The following is a 19,197-nucleotide window of genomic DNA, read 5'->3' on the forward strand; positions in this document are numbered from 1 at the left end:
TTCTTTCTTTCTTTCTTTCTTTCTTTCTTTCTTTCTTTCTTTCTTTCATTTTCTTTCTTCTTTCTTTCCTTTTTCTTTCTTCTCTCTGTCTCTGTCTCTGCCTTTCCTTCCTTCCTTTCTTCATTCCCAGTTTTTGTCCCAACAGAGGATTAGGCCAAAAAAGTTGGAAAATACACTGATGTATCTAATATCACAAATGTTAGAGTTACGCTTTGAAGATTTTTGACTAATAGTCCTGCGTTCTCATAATAGTAATAGCCATTATTACTATTTATTGCATTTCCATTCAGTTACAGCATAAATGATCTCAGTAAATCAACCTAACAATTCTATGAAAGAGATATTATTATCGCTGAGCATATTTTAGGGCTTAGGGGTTTAGTAACTTGCCCATTGTTAAGTAGCCATGCCTTCCCCTTTTCTTGGGCCATTTTGCTGCTCTTAGCATAATGGTAAGTAATGGGCATGAGTTGGGGGTGGAAGAGCAAAGGGTGGGGGCCAAATATCTGTCATAGGACAGATATTTGACTGTCCTGTGAATTATGTGTGTGTGTATACAAATTGTTTCATTAAGGAAAAAAACCAAACTAGCCTTTGATCAGTTCTTGTGAAAACTGACTCACCTATCACAAGGAAAGCACGGGGGAAACTGCCCCTATGATCCAATCACCTCTTACCAGGTCTCTCCTTCGACACATGGGGATTACAATTTGACATGAGATTTAGGTGGCAACACAGAGCCAGACCATATCATCTACCATTTGGGGCTGTTTTCATAAGTAAATATTGGGAGATGAATTTAGGAGACGCTATTGCTGGGTCCCATAAAACCATCAAAAGGCCTTGCAGGGGAGACAATTGTATAAAGCCAGGGTGAGAATGCTGTGACTCACACATCAAACATTAGACAACAGGTGTATGTTGACTGTCTACTCTGTGATCAGTAGAATGCATAAGTGAATTTTGGGTATAAAAAGGGAAAAGTGTAAAAATGTAGCAAGACTCTGAGCTTCATTTATCCATCAGGCCCTAGTGAACATAAATACCCATCCCACTTCTCTAACTTTTTTTGATAGTGATTTAGTATAATGATTCAACTTTCTGTCCTGGACTTCACAGGGCTGTTGTCTTCACCTGTCCCTTTCCTTGAATTGGTGGTGCACCCCCTCAGAGAGCATGTGGGGTAGGGGGCACCTATAATGCGCTCCATGTGGGCAACTAAGCTACATCTGCTCTCTCCAAACAACAGTCCACGATGACCCATGCTAGGCCTAGTAGGTCCTCATCTTTCCCGGTTTCTAGAGATTCTCCCTTAGTTGAAGCCTGGAGACTTTCTGCTCTGTGTTGATTACTGCTGAGCAGTTTCTGGTGTCTCAATGGTGCTCCCTGCTGGAGATGCTCTATCATCAGCTATACTACCTTTGGCAAGAAGTTGGAGGACTCTCCATCAAGTGTGAACCTGGGCTGTTCCTGCTATTCATTACCCTAGAAAGGACTCCGATAAATCATTAAGCTAGCCCTAGGGGGGTCTGGTCAAGGCTCAGCTCTTTTATTGTTTGGCATTCGTAATTCCTAAGGGTGGAAGGAATTCTCAGGTGTTGCTCTAATAACAGCCTTAAGCCAGATGCTCTCCATCAAAAACTCTCTCAATAGTGGCTTGTTCAAGAACAGAGTTCAGTATTTATATACATTTAACAAATCTTACTCCTCTCTAATTCACACAGTGTTTTGAAGGGCAGTGAACAGGACTTCTCTGGAGCTCCCAGGGCAAATGCAAGACTCTTAAGGGTCAGGGTACATTTATCAGCATGATCTCCATATCATACCTAACATATTAAAATACATCCCACATCCAGTAATCTTTTTTTTGCTATTTAAAAATAATTTTGAAAATAATTTTTGAAAACTTTGCTTTATTTATTATTATTTGCATGTAGGTAATTTAGTTACTATTATCTCCCAGCAATTAAATGCATTCTTGAGAATTTCTGCCAAGTGAGGGAAAGTAATATAATTTATTTATAAAAGTGTGAAATGTGTATTAATATTAACAATAAAGTTAACATGACACATGCTGATGTCTAAGCATTTATTAAATTTGATTTTGTACTTTTTTATTTTGATATTTTTCCTCTTTTCTTTCTTTCTTTCCTTTTCTTAAAGAGTTTTCAGACCTTTTCAAAAGGTCTCAGACCCTAAATACCATGTTCTCTAATGGATAAGATTGTACAACCAATGTTAATCAGCTTCTCAGGTAGGTAACCTTACCTTATACTACTCATAAGCCTAGGTATTAAGTTGGACTATATAAAATTGATTTTTTTTCTTGTAAAATATGATCAAATAGAGGCAATTTCACATAATTTAAGCTAATAGTTTATAGTCACTCTATTGTGCTGCTGAACACTGTATATATTATTCCTTTCATCTAACTGGATTTTTGTATTAACCATCTCCTCTTTATCTCCCTTCCCCACTACCCTTCCAGCCTCTGGTAAACTAGTAGTTTTTGGTTACAAATATAACACATTTTCCCCCTTGGACACATAGATATAAATGGTAGAGTTAAGACTAGTAAAAGCAACTGCTGTGCAGGTGGCTGGTGTTCAGTATTTGCTGAATGAATGTATGCACACCTAAGCAAATAACCAAACCAAACACAACAATGTCAATAAGAGTTAAATTGCATGGTACAGATTTGTGGTCATGGACTTGGCAGAATATGTTAACCATACAAAGCAGTTTGACAATTACTTTGAGTTTTTTAAACCAATATTCTGTTTTAATTTAATTTTGTTTTTTTAGAAGAGATTGGCATTGTCTGTGGGAGAAAGCAATTCTGGCATATTTCACTGTTGACCCCTCATTAGGGAATAAAAAATGGAAACATCATAGGAGTTTAAGAAAGAAAAATTTTTTTAAAAATTATAGACCTAAGAGAGGAGACTTCAGAGGTTGGTAGGATTTTCATGAAGCATGTTGCTATTTATTTGGCAGCTAAGATTATCTTCAGGGGTAGGATCTGAAGGTCCTAGTGTTCTTTTCTTCCACTGGAGCTCAGAGAAGCCAACAGTTCTATTTTTCGTGGGGGAAGTCTAGGGCTGGCAATCCTAGAGAAAACAAACAAGTATCAAATGTTCATCATCAATAGGATTTTACTTTTGGTCCATCCACCCATCCACTTTTTCACCTTCTTATCCTGTTGCACCACATTGTGCCATACTGTCTAGGTGCTGGGAATAGAATGTGGTTTAAGGCATAAGGCACATTCTCATACTAGAAAGGGCTATTTATCTTGTATACAGAGAGTCAATGTGATTAGTGCTGGAAAAACAGAGGGAAAGTTCTCAGGGAGCACAGATAGAGAACTGATTCCTGGAGAAATTGGAAAAGGTTTCATCAAAGATATGCAAATTGGCCTGGGTTCAGAATAGAGGTTTTTAACCCTGGCTAAAGATTAGAATAACCAGTAGATTTTTTTTTTTTTTTTAATTCAGAAAACAAAAAACCCATGCCCAGGTAGGATCTACCATAGCTACTTCTGTTTAATTGGCTTAGGATAGACATTCACTTTGTTTTGTTTCTTTTTTTTTTTTTCTTTAAGGAAGTGAACCAGATGAATCCAATGACCAACCTGGTTGAGAACCATTGGTCTAGGAGTAGAAACACACACAAGGAATAAGGGAGAAGGAGGTTCGGTTAGTTGACGGAGAGAAAGTTGGAAGCATTCCAGGCTAAGTAAATGGTATAGAAAAAGAAAGATGATGTATTATGGTTTTCAATCTCATCATGGGAGTAGGCTAGTATAAATTGGAAACTAGAACATTCTATGTCAAAATGGATGCTTGGAAGATCTACCTTAAGGAAAAATTCGGCAAGAAAATGTCTAATGTCTCAGCAAGAAGCTGGTGGGCCATCCTGGGTCAGGTTTGAAACATCAACCAAACAATGCCTAGTGATCTAAGATAATTTTATATATTGGGGAAGGGACCTTGATATTCGTTATCTATGAAATACAACGTAATGGAACCTGAACCAAGAAATTTACATAAAAATCTAGTGCAAGTCTGATGAAAATGATGGGACCTCCTAAGAAACAAACTAACCCTAGGAACACATTCATTATCCAGGGAAGATAGGGTTTCCACAGGAAATAATTCCCACCAAAAACTAAACTTGTAATAAAAAATCACTAAGTACTGAAGAATGAATAATGTGCCATAAGAATGAATTGGTAGATTTAGCAGAGAATTGCACTGCAGAAACTATATATACCGGAACAATTTGAAAGAATTCCATGAAGATATATTTAACATGTTGAAAGACATAAAGGTAGGAAAATAATCTAGTAAACTAGACAAGAGAAAAAACAAGACAAAAGAAAATTGAAAAATAACCAAATCAAAATTTTAGAAAAATAATTTTAAAATAATCTCAATAGGTCAGCAAATGGATAGACTATATATAGTTGAATAAAAGAACTAGAAAATTAGAAGATAGAACTAAAGAAATCACAGAGAAATCAGCAGAATATTCTACCTAGAGAGAAATAGGTAGAAAATAGAAGTTCCAAATACCAAGTAGTATAAATTTTTGGAGAGTAAGAATGTTTCTTTGGAATGCAAACACTAGATGAGACTTTAGATAAATGAGAGACAGAGTTAGCATACATTTATAAGTCAATTATTCTAAAATTTAAAATAAATTCTAACTTACATATTTTGTCATCACATTGAGTTTCTAAGCCATTTGCTAAGAAGTGTAAACAATTCTTAAAATATTAAAAATTTGTATTGCAAGAGATGAAAGTATGGTTGAACGATAAACGAGGCTGTGAATCTTTGCTTTAGGAAGCTACATAATTGTTCTGGAATTTTGTTGCAGGAAACTGTATTTGTTCAAACAATGATTGCCATAGAAAGTTGATCTTACTAGCTAACCTTGTGATATTAACACTTGGACTAGGATCTCACTTATATATTAGGAGTCTGAATAATTCTACCAGAATGAAAGACTAAGCCTAAACTCTTAGTATTAGAAACATGGCTAAAGTCATGTTTACTTGTAAGAAGTAAAATAGTTTCATTGAGTCCTATTTGTCTATTGTTATTTTTATTGCATTTGCTTTTGAGGTCTTAGTTATAAATTATTTGTCTAGGCCAATGTCCAGAAGAGTTTTTCCTAGATTTTCCTCTAGGATTTTTATAGTTTCAGATCTTACATGTAAGTCTTTCATCTATCTCAAGTTAATTTTTGTATATGGTAAGAGAATAGAGATGATTTCTCAAAAAATTAAAAATAGGACTACCAGTCAACTCAACAGTCCCACTACTGGGTATCTACCCAGAGGAAAATAAATCTTTATATGAAAAAGACATCTGCACACATATGTTTACTGCTGCACTATTTACAATAGCAAAGTCATGGAATCAACTTTCATATCCATCAATGGATGATTGGATAAAGAAAATGTGGTACATATGCACCACAGAATATTATTCATCCATAAAAGAGAATGAAATCATGTCTTTTGGAGCAACATGGACGGAGTGGGAGGTCATTACCCTAAGTGAAATAACCCAGAAATAGAAAATCAAATACCACATGTTCTCGCTTATAAGTGGGAGCTAAACAATGGGTTTGTATGGACATAAGAAGGAAATAATAAACAATGGGGAGTCCAAAAATGGTGAGGATGGGAGGCGGATGAGGGTTGAAAAATTACCTATTGGGTACAATGTTCACTATTTGGGTGATAGGTACACCAGAGGCCCAAAGCTTACCGTTATGCAATATATCCTTGTAACAAACCTTCACATATACCCTTTACATTCATAATACAAATATTTTTAAAAGTAAAATAATATGTTTCCTTAGAATTAACTTTAAAATACAATACAGAATCTCAGTTTTTAAAAACACCAATACAGTTAAAAATGCAAAATAAAAATCTAGTGAATATCATTTATATAAAATTTAAAAAAAAAATATCACGTATTTTTCATTGGTACCTATTTAGTACAAGCACAAAAATATGAACTGGAAAGATACATACAAACTTAGTGAAAATGATTGTATCTGAGCAATAGAAGAGAGAAAAGGCAATAGAATTTCTTGGGGGGGGCAGGGATGTGGTACAAAGTAATTAATTGGATGTATTATTGTTGCTTCTTAAAAAAGGTTTTGAAGTATATATGTCTATGTCTTTACACATAAACGCGTATATATGCACAGTATATAATATATACATTTATATAAAGTATATATGATATATATGTATTAACATTCATCAATTCTAGATAGTGAATACCTGGATGCTTGTTATATTTCTGTAAACCTTACATAAGAATATTTGTATAATTAAAGAGTAATATAACAATTATAATTTATTTGTTTATAATTATATTTTAATATATACAAGTAGAATATGTTAAATGACACATAAAGGCTGATTTACCCATTTTCACTATTCACTCAATCTTTATCCTCTGTTTATATAAATAATCTAGAGATTTAGTACAAATTAATTCAAGAGCTAGTTTACAAATTAAATAACCTCAAAGTACATATTTTTGTCTTTAACCACATCAAATAAATTGTCCTCACCTTCAGAAATTTTTTGTTTACTGATTTCACAGGCAATTCCCTCAAATTTGAATGGGCAGGTACACAAACACTTTCCATCCATTAGAATTGCTGTACCTCCATTTTGGCATGAGTGGCATTTTCTTACACTAAATTCATTGATATAGTCTTCAATGGCTCTTTCCAAGTTTTGTTTCTTTAGGTGTGCATTTTTCATTTTCACTGGAACCAGATTATATATAGGAGACAGCTGAAAGGAAGCAAAACATTTAACTTTAGATCCTTTTTAATGGAGAGAGCTTGTAGAATACACTTTACATAATTATTCATTCACTGATTCATTAATTCAACAAAGGCTTATTGAATGTATATTATTGCCAGATGTGATGTTAGCGTTTAAATAATCAAAACTAGTCCAGATGTCAGCTATCAGGGAGGTCATATTATGGAGTTAAGGACACTGATATTAATAAAATAATGATGCATAAATTTCAAATAGAAACTGTGATAGGTGCTACAAAAATACAGGTATTATGTGTGCTTTAAAAATGAACAACTGCGGGACTTAAACTTCTGGCTTGATAATTTATTGACATATTATTTTGTGAATTGCTTTTGCTGCCTTATTCCTTCTCTTCCAGAAGGTAACCAGATGCTTGCTATCTCTTGCCTAAGAGGTGGGTTGTGTGCAAGGCCAAGTCCAGAATGACCCTGAAGGCAGCCTTTTTCTTATTTCTTTCTTGTTTTTTTTTTTTTTTTTTTCTCTCTCTCTCTCTAAAAGTCTAAATTCATTGAGAAATTTTTGCTGGGGAAAGAATATAGAAGAATGTCACCAAGGAGAGAGATTCATCCAGAATGGAAAGGGGATAGAAGTTAGTACATACCTCAAATAACAGGAAACCATAGCTAGATATTTAGCAGCTATTTGGGGAGATAACAGGACCTGTGGGGTGCCTTAAAGAAGCTGCATATGAAATATCAGGAATCCAGTCTTGTCAGTGATTTCTATTTGCAAGCCTGGCATGGAGGGATTGGAAATATTTGACTTCTAGTGAACATGTGAGCCTGAACAATAAGGTTATTAAGGTGACTACGATGAACTAAAGACATATGTAAATTATATCTCCATTTCCCAGACAGAAGTGTCAGGATTCTTGTACCAATTTAGACAACAGGGAAAAATTTTCCTGAGCCCCGTCCAACAAATAAATGAAAGGTAAATTTTCTAGCAACATGGAAAAACATGTTAAAATCAAATTAAAATCAAATTAAATTAGTGAAGAAAATGAAGTAAAATTATTTATTTGGCACACTCAAATTCCTGCAGTAAGATATACAGTTGCTATACTGAAATCAAGGAAGTTTGGAAAGCTTTGTCAATAAATATTAAGCTGAGATTTGAAGGTGTCAAGGCAGAGAGAAGACTATTCCAGGCATATAGTAAAGAATTTTGAAAGTTTTTAAAGAGGAGGAAGTTGGGAAGATGTTGTTCCAAAGATACAAAATTTTAGTTAGATAGAAGCAGTAAGTTCAGGAGATCTATTGCGCAGCTTGATGATCATAGAAAAAAATTAAAAAGTTCTTATAATGGAGATAGTATAACATATACAGGGAAATTTATATGTTCACTTAATTTAAGCAAATTCAATTGAGTAACTAGCAAGAGCTGTTTGAGTGAATAAACTGTTAGAAATAGAGGCACTTTGGTGGCAGAGCACTTTAAAACAAGAGACCACAAAACTTAAAAGAAATAAAAATCTAGAGAGCCCAGAGCCAAAAAGAAAAAAACAAACAAACAACAACAACAACAAAAACCCACAAATTCCTGCAAAAGAGTAATGATGGATTGATGGATTAAATAATGTGGACTCATCTTTCTCATCTTTTCCCTAAGGACAATGAGAAAAGCTAAACAAAATAAAACCAAACATTTTTTTTTTAAAAACTGCTAAAACACCCTGGAGAACTAACAAGAAAATAAAAAATCACAGAGCTGAGATCTGGGAGGAGGTGGAAATCCAAGAGTTGGGCCCAGTATTCTAGGGCTACTAGTCCTCTTGACACATTTCCTAACTCAGCAAGAGGTAGCAGAGGGACTAGGAGGTAGAGGAATACATTACTGGGCTGAGGAGAAAACACTGGAATTCAGGTCAACCAAGGTAGACATGCTATCCCTTGATTTGTGGACTAAGAGGGAAGTGGAAGTAGGATAGCTCTGGCAGAAACTGTAGCCCAGTTTGGATTAAAATAATCTTGGATCATTAGTGGGGATCCTAGAAGCTTTTCGAACATAAATACATATGCTTGGAAGAATATATGAATATACAAAATTATTCCAGGCATCAGGCTACTCCTATAACAATTTTAAGTACAGTATTTAGCCCACAGTAAAAATAACTAGTCATACAAGGAAATAAGACAACACGAATGAGACCAATGGAAATAATGGAAAATAGAAACAGCTATGGTGGCTGCCAATGTTTGTGCTATCAGACTTCAAACAATTATCAGACTTTAAACCAACTGTTTGCATAAACAGGGAGATAAGAGACAAGACTGAAAATTTTAGCAAAGAACTGGAAGTTATTAAAAATAGATTTGAAAAAAAGAAACAAATATTAGAACACAAATTAATGAATTAGTTAAATAGCAAATGTGATAAAACTGAAGCAATTTAATGAATTGCAATATAGGTAAGAAGAAAATATTGACAATAAAGCATGGAGAGACAAAAGGATGGGATATACAGAAAGAGGGCAGGAAACACAAGTGATAGTGTGGGAAGGGAAAAGATCCATGTATTTTGAGTCCCAGAAGGAGAACAAAGGACAGAATAAATAAGAAGCAATATTTGAAAAGCTGATGACTGAGAATATTCCAGACCTGGTGAAAAACAACAATATATCTTATGAATAAAAACTAAGGTTAAAAATTATTTTGCACTTAGGTATTATCAGAGAAAAATTGCTTAAAAAAAAAAAGACAGTGGAGAACATCTTAAAAACAGTTTAGTAACAGGTCTGAGTATTTTGAAAGTAGACTGAATTTGACTTTACTAGATACAATCAATAATATTATAAAGAGTCAAATGGAAATGTAAAAAATAAAAAGCATGGTAAAAGAGATGAAAATATCTTTGATGAGTTTGTCAGTAGATTTGACACAGCAAAAGAAAGAATCAGTAAGCTTGATAAAAGGTTGGTAGAAATTAGCCAAATTAAAGTACAAAGAGATGAAAGAGTTGAAGGGAGGGAACCCAGAAATGAGCATCCAAGAGTATGGGGCAATATGAAAGAGCCTAGCACATGCATTACTGGAATCCTTGAAAAAAGTGAAAAGGTTAGAAGAAGGGGTTAACAGGGGGAGAGAATGAGAATGTGATTGTGGCAGAGGAAATATTTGAAGACATAATGACCAAGAATTTTTCAAAAGTAATTAAATAATCAAATCATAGACTCCAGAAATTTAGGGAACTTCAAGTAGAATAAAAAATAAACATCCAAACACATCTCATTCATACTGTGTAAAACCAAAGATTAAAAGGAAATATTTAAGGCAATGACAATGAAAGGAAACGCTACAAGCAGAAGGTCAAAGATAAGAGTTACAGCATACTGCTTATCTAAAACCTATGCAAGCCAGAAGACAAAGGGGTAATGGCTTTAAGTACTGAAAGACAAAAAGACAAAACAAACAACCAAACAAAAAAAACCAAACCCCACACAAACTGTAAACCTAGAATTTTATACATAATGAAATGCCTTTGAAAAAAATATTTTTTTTTCAGACATGCAAAAGCCAAGATAATTTGATAGTAGCAGATGTGCACTAAAAGAAATGCCAAAGGAAATTTTTCAGGTAGAATTACCACAAAGAACTGAAATTTGAACCTACATAAAGTAATCATGAGCTCTGAGTATAACTAAAATGAAGGCAAAATATACCTTTCTAGTTTTAATTGTTCTAACAATACATTATCTACAGCAAATGTTGTTGTATTGTAGTATGAGTTTATACTGTATGTAAAAATTTTTTAAAGTATGTAAAAGATACATACACTGTAAACTCATTATACAATATGATGAAAATAGCATTAAAAATGGGAGGGAGGATTTGGGAATATAGTGTTGCATTTGTTTTACACTACACATAAGGAAGCATAATATCATTTGAAGGCAGACTATGATAAATTAACGATGTACATTGTGAATCATATGTTAACAGAGTAAAAAATATGTTTTAAAAGAGACATGAGTAATATGCCAATACTGGAAATAAAATGGAATCATATAACATACTGAATAAAAAAGAGTAGTCGGGACAAGAAAGGAACAATGTAATGAATAAACAAGATTTAACTGAAATGTTAAAGGGAGAGTGCTGGAGATCAGGGGGAAGCAGAAAGGCATCTGTGGTGGTTGGAAGCCCAGGGGGTCTCACATGCCCAGATTGCTACAGAAAGCCATTCAAGTGCAAAAATAAACAACTAGCAAGAAAAAAAGAAACAAAAGATATTCAAAATAACCAGAAAGCAATCAATAAAAAGACAGGGATAAGTTCTCACCTATCAATAATAACCTTAAAGGTAAATAAATTAAATACCCCATTTAAGAGATATAGATAGGCTAAATGGACAAAAAGAAATAATAGCCAACTATATGTTCCCTATGAGAAACTCACTTCACCTGTAAAGACATACATAGATGGAATGTGAAGGATGGAAAAAGATATTTCATGCAAAGGTAAACCAAAAGCAAGCAAGAGTAGCTATGCTTATATCAGACAAAGCAGACTGCAAGTCAAAAACTGTAAAAAGGAGAAAAAGGATAATGTTATATAATAATAAAGGGATCAATTCAGCAAGAAAATATAACAATTTTAAATATATATGCACCCAACACTGGAGCACCCAGATACATAAAGCAAATATTAGATCTAAAGTGAAACAATAAAATAAAATCTGGGTACTTCAACATTTTACTGTCAGCGTTGGAGAGATTATCTAAACAGAAAAATCAAAAAAGAACACAGGATTTAAACTGCACCATAGACCAAATGAACTTAATAGCCATTTACAGAACATTTGCCCAAAAGCTGCGGAGTACACATTCTTTTTATCAGCATGTGGAACATTTTCCAAGATTAATCATATGTTAGAAAACATAAGAAGTCTCAAAAAAATTGTGTAAATTGAAATTATATTAAATACCTTCTCAGACCACATGGAATAAAGCCAGAAGTCAATAATCAGGGAAACTTTGGAAACTGTACGAATACATGGAAATTAAACAACATGCTCCTGAATGACCATTATATCAATTAAGAGATTAAGAAGGAAATATTTTAAATTTCTTGAAATAAGTGAAAATAGAAACAGAACATACCAAAACTGACACAGAAAAGGTGGGAGGGAAGTTTACAGAAATCAATGTCTACTTCAAACATCTAGAAAGTTTTCAAATAAACACCTTAATGATACATTTCAAGGAGCTAGAAAAGCAAGAACAAACCAAGCCCCAAAATAGTAGAAGGAAAGAGATAATAATGATCAGAGCAGAAATAAACAAAATTGAGACTGAAAACAAATACAAAGGATTAATGAAACAAAAGGTTGATTAAAAGTTTTTATTTTTAAAGAAAGACAGTGGAGCTAGTCCAAGATGGCCAAATAGGAACAGCTCCAGCCTCCAGCTCCCAACATGAGCAACACAGAAGATGGGTGATTTCTCCATTTCCAACTGAGGTACCGGGTTCATCTCACTAGGGCATGTTGGACAGTGGGTGTAAGACAGCGGGTGCAGCTCACTGAGTGAGAGCCGAAGCAGGGTGAGGCATCGCCTCACCCAGGAAGCGCAATAGGGAAGGGAATTCCCTTTCCTAGCCAAGGGAAACCGTGACACACAACACTGGAAAACTGGGTCACTGCCACCCTAATACTGCGCTTTACCATGGGTCATAGCAAATGGCACACCAGGAGATTATATCCCGTGCCTGGCTCAGAGGGTCCCAGGCCCACAGAGCCTCCCTCATGGCTAGCACAGCAGTATGAGATCTAACTGCAAGGTGGCAGCGAGGCTGGGGAAGGGGCGCCCACCATTGTTGAGGCGTCAGTAGGTAAATAAAGTGGTGAGGAAGCTCAAACTGGGTGGAGCCCACTGCAGCTCAAGGAAGCCTGCCTGCCTCCATCTCTGGGGACAGGGCATAGCAAACAAAAGGCAGCAGAAACCTCTGCAGACTTAAATGTCCCTGTCTGACAGCTTTGAAGAGAGTATTGGTTCTCCCAGCACAGAGTTTGAGATCTGAGAACAGACAGAATGCCTGCTCAACTGGGTCCCTGACCCCCAAGTAGCCTAACTGGGAGACAATCCCCACCAGGGGCAGACTGACACTTCACACCTCACACAGCTGGGTATACCCCTGAGGCGAAGCTTCCAGAGGAATGATCAGATGGCAACATTTGCTGTTCAGCAATATTCACTCTTCTGCAGCATCCGCTGCTAATACCCAGCAAATGGGGTCTGGAGTGGACCTCGAGCAAACTCCAACAGACCTGCAGCTGAGGGTCCTGACTGTTAGAAGGAAAACTAACAAACAGAAAGGACATCCACACCAAAACCCCATCTGTATGTCACCATCTTCAAAGACCAAAGGTAGATAAAACCAGAAAGATGGGGAAACAGCAATGCAGAAAAGGTGAAAATTCTGAAAATCAGAGCACCTCTCCCCCTCCAAAGGAACGCAGCTCCTAGCCAACAACAAAACAAAGCTGGATGGAGAATGACTTTGACGAGTTGAGAGAAGAAGGCTTCAGACAATCAAACTTCTCTGAGCTAAAGGAGGAAGTTCGAACCCATCGCAAAGAAGCTAAAAACCTTGAAAAAAGATTTGACGAATGGCTAACTAGAATAACCAATGTAGAGAAGTCCTTAAATGACCTGATAGAGCTGAAAACCATGACACGAGAACTACATGACAAATGCACAAGCTTCAGTAACCGACTCGATCAACTGGAAAAAAAGCATATCAGTGATTGAAGATCAAATGAATGAAATGAAGTGAGAAGAGTTTAGAGAAAAAAGAGCAAAAAGAAACGAACAAAGCCTCCAAGAAATATGGGACTATGTGAAAAGACCAAATCTACGTCTGATTGGTGTACCTGGGGAGAATGGAACCAAGTTGGAAAACACTGCAGGATATTATCCAGGAGAACTTCCCCAACCTAGCAAGGCAGGTCAGCATTCAAATTCAGGAAATACAGAGAACACACACAAAGATACTCCTCGAGAAGAGCAACTCCAAGACACATAATTGTCAGATTCACCAAAGTTGAAATGAAGGAAAAAATGTTAAGGGCAGCCTGAGAGAAAGGTCAGGTTACCCACAAAGGGAAGCCCATCAGACTAACAGCAGATCTCTCGGCAGAAACCCTACAAGCCAGAAGAGAGTGGGGGCCAATATTCAACATTCTTAAAGAAAAGAATTTTAAACCCAGAATTTCATATCCAGCCAAACTAAGTTTCATCAGTGAAGGAGAAATAAAATCCTTTACAGAAAAGCAAATGCTGAGAGATTTTGTCACCACCAGGCCTGCCCTACAAGAGTTCCTGAAGGAAGCACTAAACATGGAAAGGAGCAACCGGTACCAGTCACTGCAAAAGCATGCCAAGATGTAAAGACCATTAATGCTAGGAAGAAACTGCACAAACTAACGAGCAAAATAACTGGCTAACATCATCATGACAGGATCAAGTTCACACATAACAATATTAACCTTAAATGTAAATGAGCTAAATGCTTCAATTAAAAGACACAGACTGGCAAATTGGATAAAGAGTCAAGACCCATCAGTTTGCTGTATTCAGGAGACCCGTCTCACATGCAGAGATACGCATAGGCTCAAAATAAAGGGATGGAGGAAGATCTACCAAGCAAATGGAAAACAAAAAATGACAGGGTTGCAATCCTAGTCTCTGATAAAACAGATTTTAAAACAACAAAGATCAAAAGAGACAAAGAAGGCCATTACATAATGGTAAAGGGATCAATTCATCAGGAAGAGCTAACTGTCCTAAATATATATGCACCCAATACAGGAGCACCCAGATTCATAAAGTAAGTCCTTAGAGACTTACAAAGAGACATAGATTCCCACACAATAATAATGGGAGATTTTAATACCCCATTGTCAACATTAGACAGATCAACGAGACAGAAAGTTAACAAGGATATCCAGGAATTGAACTCAACCCTGCACCAGGCGGACCTAATATACATCTACAGAACTCTCCACCCCAAATCAACAGAATATACATTCTTCTCAGCACCACATCACACTTATTCCAAAATTGACCACATAGTTGGAAGTAAAGCACTCCTCAGCAAATGTAAAAGAACAGAAGTTATAACAAACTGTCTCTCAGAACACAGTGCAATCAAACTAGAACTCAGGACTAAGAAACTCAATCAAAATGCTCAACTACATGGAAACTGAACAACTTGCTCCTGAATAACTACTGGGTACATAACGAAATGAAGGCAGAAATAAAGATGTTCTTTGAAACCAATGAGAAAAACAATACAACATACCAGAATCTCTGGAACGAATTTAAAGAAGTGTGTAGAGGGAAATTTATAGCACTAAATGCCCAAAAGAGAAAGCAGGAAAGATCTAACATTGACACCCTAACATCACAATTAAAAGAACTAGAGAAGCAAGAGCAAACACGTTCAAAAGCTAGCAGAAGGCAAGAAATAACTAAGATCAGAGCAGAACTGAAGGAGACAGAGACACAAAAAAACCCTCCAGAAAAATCAATGAATCCAGGGGCTGGTTTTTTGAAAAGATCAACAAAATTGATAGACTGCTAGCAAGACTAATAAAGAAGAAAAAAGAGAAGAATCAAATCAATGCAATAAAAAATGAAAAAGGGGATATCATCACCAACCCCACAGAAATACAAACTACCATCAGAGAATACTATAAACATCTCTAAGCAAATAAACTAGAAAACCTAGAAGAAATGGATAAATTCCTGGACACATACACTCCCCAAGACTAAACCAGGAAGAAGTTGAATCCCTGAGTAAACCAATAACAGACTCTGAAATTGAGGCAATAATTAATAGCCTACCAATCAAAAAAAAAAGTTCAGGACCAGACAGATTCACAGCCAAATTCTACCGGAGGTACAAGGAGGAGCTGGTATCATTCCTTCTGAAACTATTCTGAACAACAGAAAAAGAGGGAATCCTCCCTAACTCATTTTATGAAGACAACATCATCCTGATACCAAAACCTGGCAGAGACACAACAAAAAAGAGAATTTTAGACCAATATCACTGATGAACATGGATGCAAAAAACCTCAATAAAATACTGGCAAACTGAATCCAGCAGCACATCAAAAAGCTTATCCACCATGGTCAAGTGGGCTTCATCCCTGGGATTCAAGGCTGGTTCAATATATGCAAATCAATAAATGTGATCCAGTATATAAACAGAACCAAAGACAAAACCACACGATTACCTCAATAGATGCAGAAAAGGCCTTTGACAAAATTCAACAGCCCTTCATGCTAAAATCTCTCAATAAATTTGGTATTGATGGAACATATCTCGAAATAATAAGAGCTATTTATGATAAATCCACAGCCAATATCATACTGAATGGGCAAAAACTGGAAGCATTCCCTTTGAAAACTGGCACAAGACAGGGATGCCTTCTCTCACCACTCCTATTCAAAATAGTGTTGGAAGTTCTGGCCAGGGCAAACAGGTAAAAGAAAGAAATAAAGGGTATTCAATTAGGAAAAGAAGAAGTCAAATTGTCCCTGTTTGCAGATGACATGACTGTATATTTAGAAAACCCCATTATCTCATCCCAAAATCTCCTTAAGCTGATAACCAACTTCAGCAAAGTCTCAGGATACAAAATCAATGTGCAAAAATCACAAGCATTCTTATACACCAATTACAGACAAACAGAAAGCCAAATCATGAGTGAACTCCCATTCACAATTGCTTCAAAGAGAATAAAATACCTAGGAATCCAACTTACAAGGAATGTGAAGGACCTCTTCAAGGAGAACTACAAACCACTGCTCAATAAAATAAAAGAGGACACAAACAAGTGGAAGAACATTCCATGTTCATGGATAGGAAGAATCAATATCGTGAAAATAACCATATTGCCCAAGGTAATTTAAGATTCAATGCCATCCCCATTAAGCTATTAATGACTTTCTTCACAGAATTGGAAAAAACTACTTTAAAGTTCACATGGAACCAAAAAAGACCCCACATTGCCAAGACAATCCTGAGTCAAAAGGACAAAGCTGGAGGCATCATGCTACGTGACGTCAAACTATACTACAAGGCTACAGTAACCAAAACAGCATGGTACTGGTACCAAAACAGAGATATAGACCAATGGAACAGAACAGAGTCCTCAGAAATAATACCACACATCTACAGCCATCTGATCTTTGACAAACCTGACAAAAACAAGAAATGGGGAAAGGAATCCCTATTTAATAAATGGTGCTGGGAAAATTGGCTAGCCATAAGTAGAAAACTGAAACTGGATCCTTTCCTTACACCTTATGCAAAAATTAATTCAAGATGGATTAGAGACTTAAATGTTAGACCTAAAACCATGAAAACCCTAGAAGAAAACCTAGGCAATACCATTCAGGACATAGGCATGGGCAAGGACTTCATGTCTAAAACACCAAAAGCAATGGCAACAAAAGCCAAAATTGACAAATGGGATCTAATTAAACTAAAGACCTTCTGCACAGCAAAAGAAACTACCATCAGAGTGAACAGGCAACTTACAGAATGGGAGAAAATTTTTGCAATCTACTCATCTGACAAAGACCTAATATCCAGAACCTACAAAGAACTCAAACAAATTTACAAGAAAAAAGCAACCCCACCAAAAAGTGGGCAAAGTATCTGAACAGACACTTCTCAAAAGAAGACATTTATGCAGCCAACAGACACATGAAAAAATGCTCAGCATCACTAGCCATCAGAGAAATGCAAATCAAAACCACAATGAGATACCATCTCACACCAGTTAGAATGGCGATCATTGAAAAGTCAGGAAACAACAGGTGCTGAGTAGGATGTGGAGAAATAGGAACACTTTTACACTGTTGGTGGGACTGTAAACTAGTTCAATCATTGTGGAAGACAGTGTGACAATTCCTCAAGGATCTAGAACTAGAAATACTGTTTGACCCGGCCATCCCATTACTGGGTATATACCCAAAGGATTACAAATCATGCTGCTATAAAGACACATGCACACGTATGTTTATTGGAGCACTATTTACAATAGCAAAGACTTGGAACCAACCCAAATGTCCATCAATGACAGACTGGATTAAGAAAATGTGGCACATATACACCGTGGAATACTATGACCCATAAAAAAGGATGAGTTTGTGTCCTTTGTAGGGACATGGATGCAGCTGGGAACCATCATTCTCAGCAAACTATTGCAAGAACAGAAAACCAAACACTGCATATTCTCACTCATAGCACACATCGGGGCCTGTTGTGGGGTTGGGGGAGTGGGGAGGGATAGCATTAGGAGATATACCTAATGTAAATGATGAGTTAATGGGTGCAGCACACCAACATGGCACATGTATACGTATGTAACAAACCTGCACATTGTGCACATGTACCCTAGAACATAAAGTATAATAAAAAAACAAACAAACAAACAAAGACAAAATAAATAAACAAGAGCTAGACTAAGAAAAAGAAAAAAGAAGCCCCAAATAAATAGAACCAGAAGCAAAAATAGAGACATCACAACAGATACCACAGAAACACAAAGGGTCATTAGATACTGCTATGAACAACTATAAACCAACAAATTAAAAAACCTAGAGAAAATTGATAAATTTCTGAACACATACAACCTCTCGAGTTTGAACCAAGAATAAATAGAAAACCTGAATAGCCCAATAATAAGTAAAGAGATTGAAGCTGCAATAAAAAGTCTTTCAACAAAAAAGGTCCAGGACCAGATGGCTTCAATGTTGCATTCTACAAAATCTTTAAACAAGAATTAACGCTAATTTTTCTCAAAATTTTTTTTAACAACTAAAGTGGAGGGAACTGTTCATAACTCTTTTATGAGACCAGCATAACCCTGATATCAAAACCAGACAAGGACACAACACAAAAAAGAAACCCATAGGCCAATATCCCTGATGAACATAGATGCAAAAGTCCTCTACAAAATATTAGCAAACTGATGGCAATAATACATCAAAAAGATAATACAGCATAATCAAGTGGGCATGATTTATTCGAGAAATAGTTCAACATATGGAAATCAATAAATGAGAAACATCACATCAGCAAAAGTATGAACAGAAACCATGTGATCATCTCAATAGATGCAGAAAAACCATTTGATAAAATTTAACGTCTCTTTGTGATACAAATTCTCAATAAATTAGGTATAGAATAAAGGTAATTCAACACAATAAAGGCCATATATGACAAACTCACAGCCAACATCATACTGAATGGGAAAAAGCAGAAAGCTCTCCCTCTAAGAACTGAAACAAAGATGCCCACTCTCACCAT

General features: G+C 35.9%; 1 protein-coding gene across 1 annotated transcript in view; it reads right to left on the minus strand.

The window, feature by feature from the left end:
- Positions 1-2,753: 2,753 nt before the first annotated feature.
- C9 (complement C9) overlaps positions 2,754-19,197 on the minus strand; it is an 87,516-nt gene continuing 71,072 nt past the window's right edge. The window contains exons 10-11 of the mRNA XM_023216468.3: positions 6,607-6,835; positions 2,754-3,110 (exon numbers count right to left, since the gene is read on the minus strand). Coding sequence (XP_023072236.2) covers positions 3,076-3,110; positions 6,607-6,835 — 264 coding nt within the window. The 3' untranslated portion in view covers positions 2,754-3,075. The remainder of the gene's footprint in view (positions 3,111-6,606; positions 6,836-19,197) is intronic.

The sequence above is a fragment of the Piliocolobus tephrosceles genome, chromosome 4 (genome assembly GCF_002776525.5).
Source record: "Piliocolobus tephrosceles isolate RC106 chromosome 4, ASM277652v3, whole genome shotgun sequence".
NCBI lineage: Eukaryota > Metazoa > Chordata > Mammalia > Primates > Cercopithecidae > Piliocolobus > Piliocolobus tephrosceles.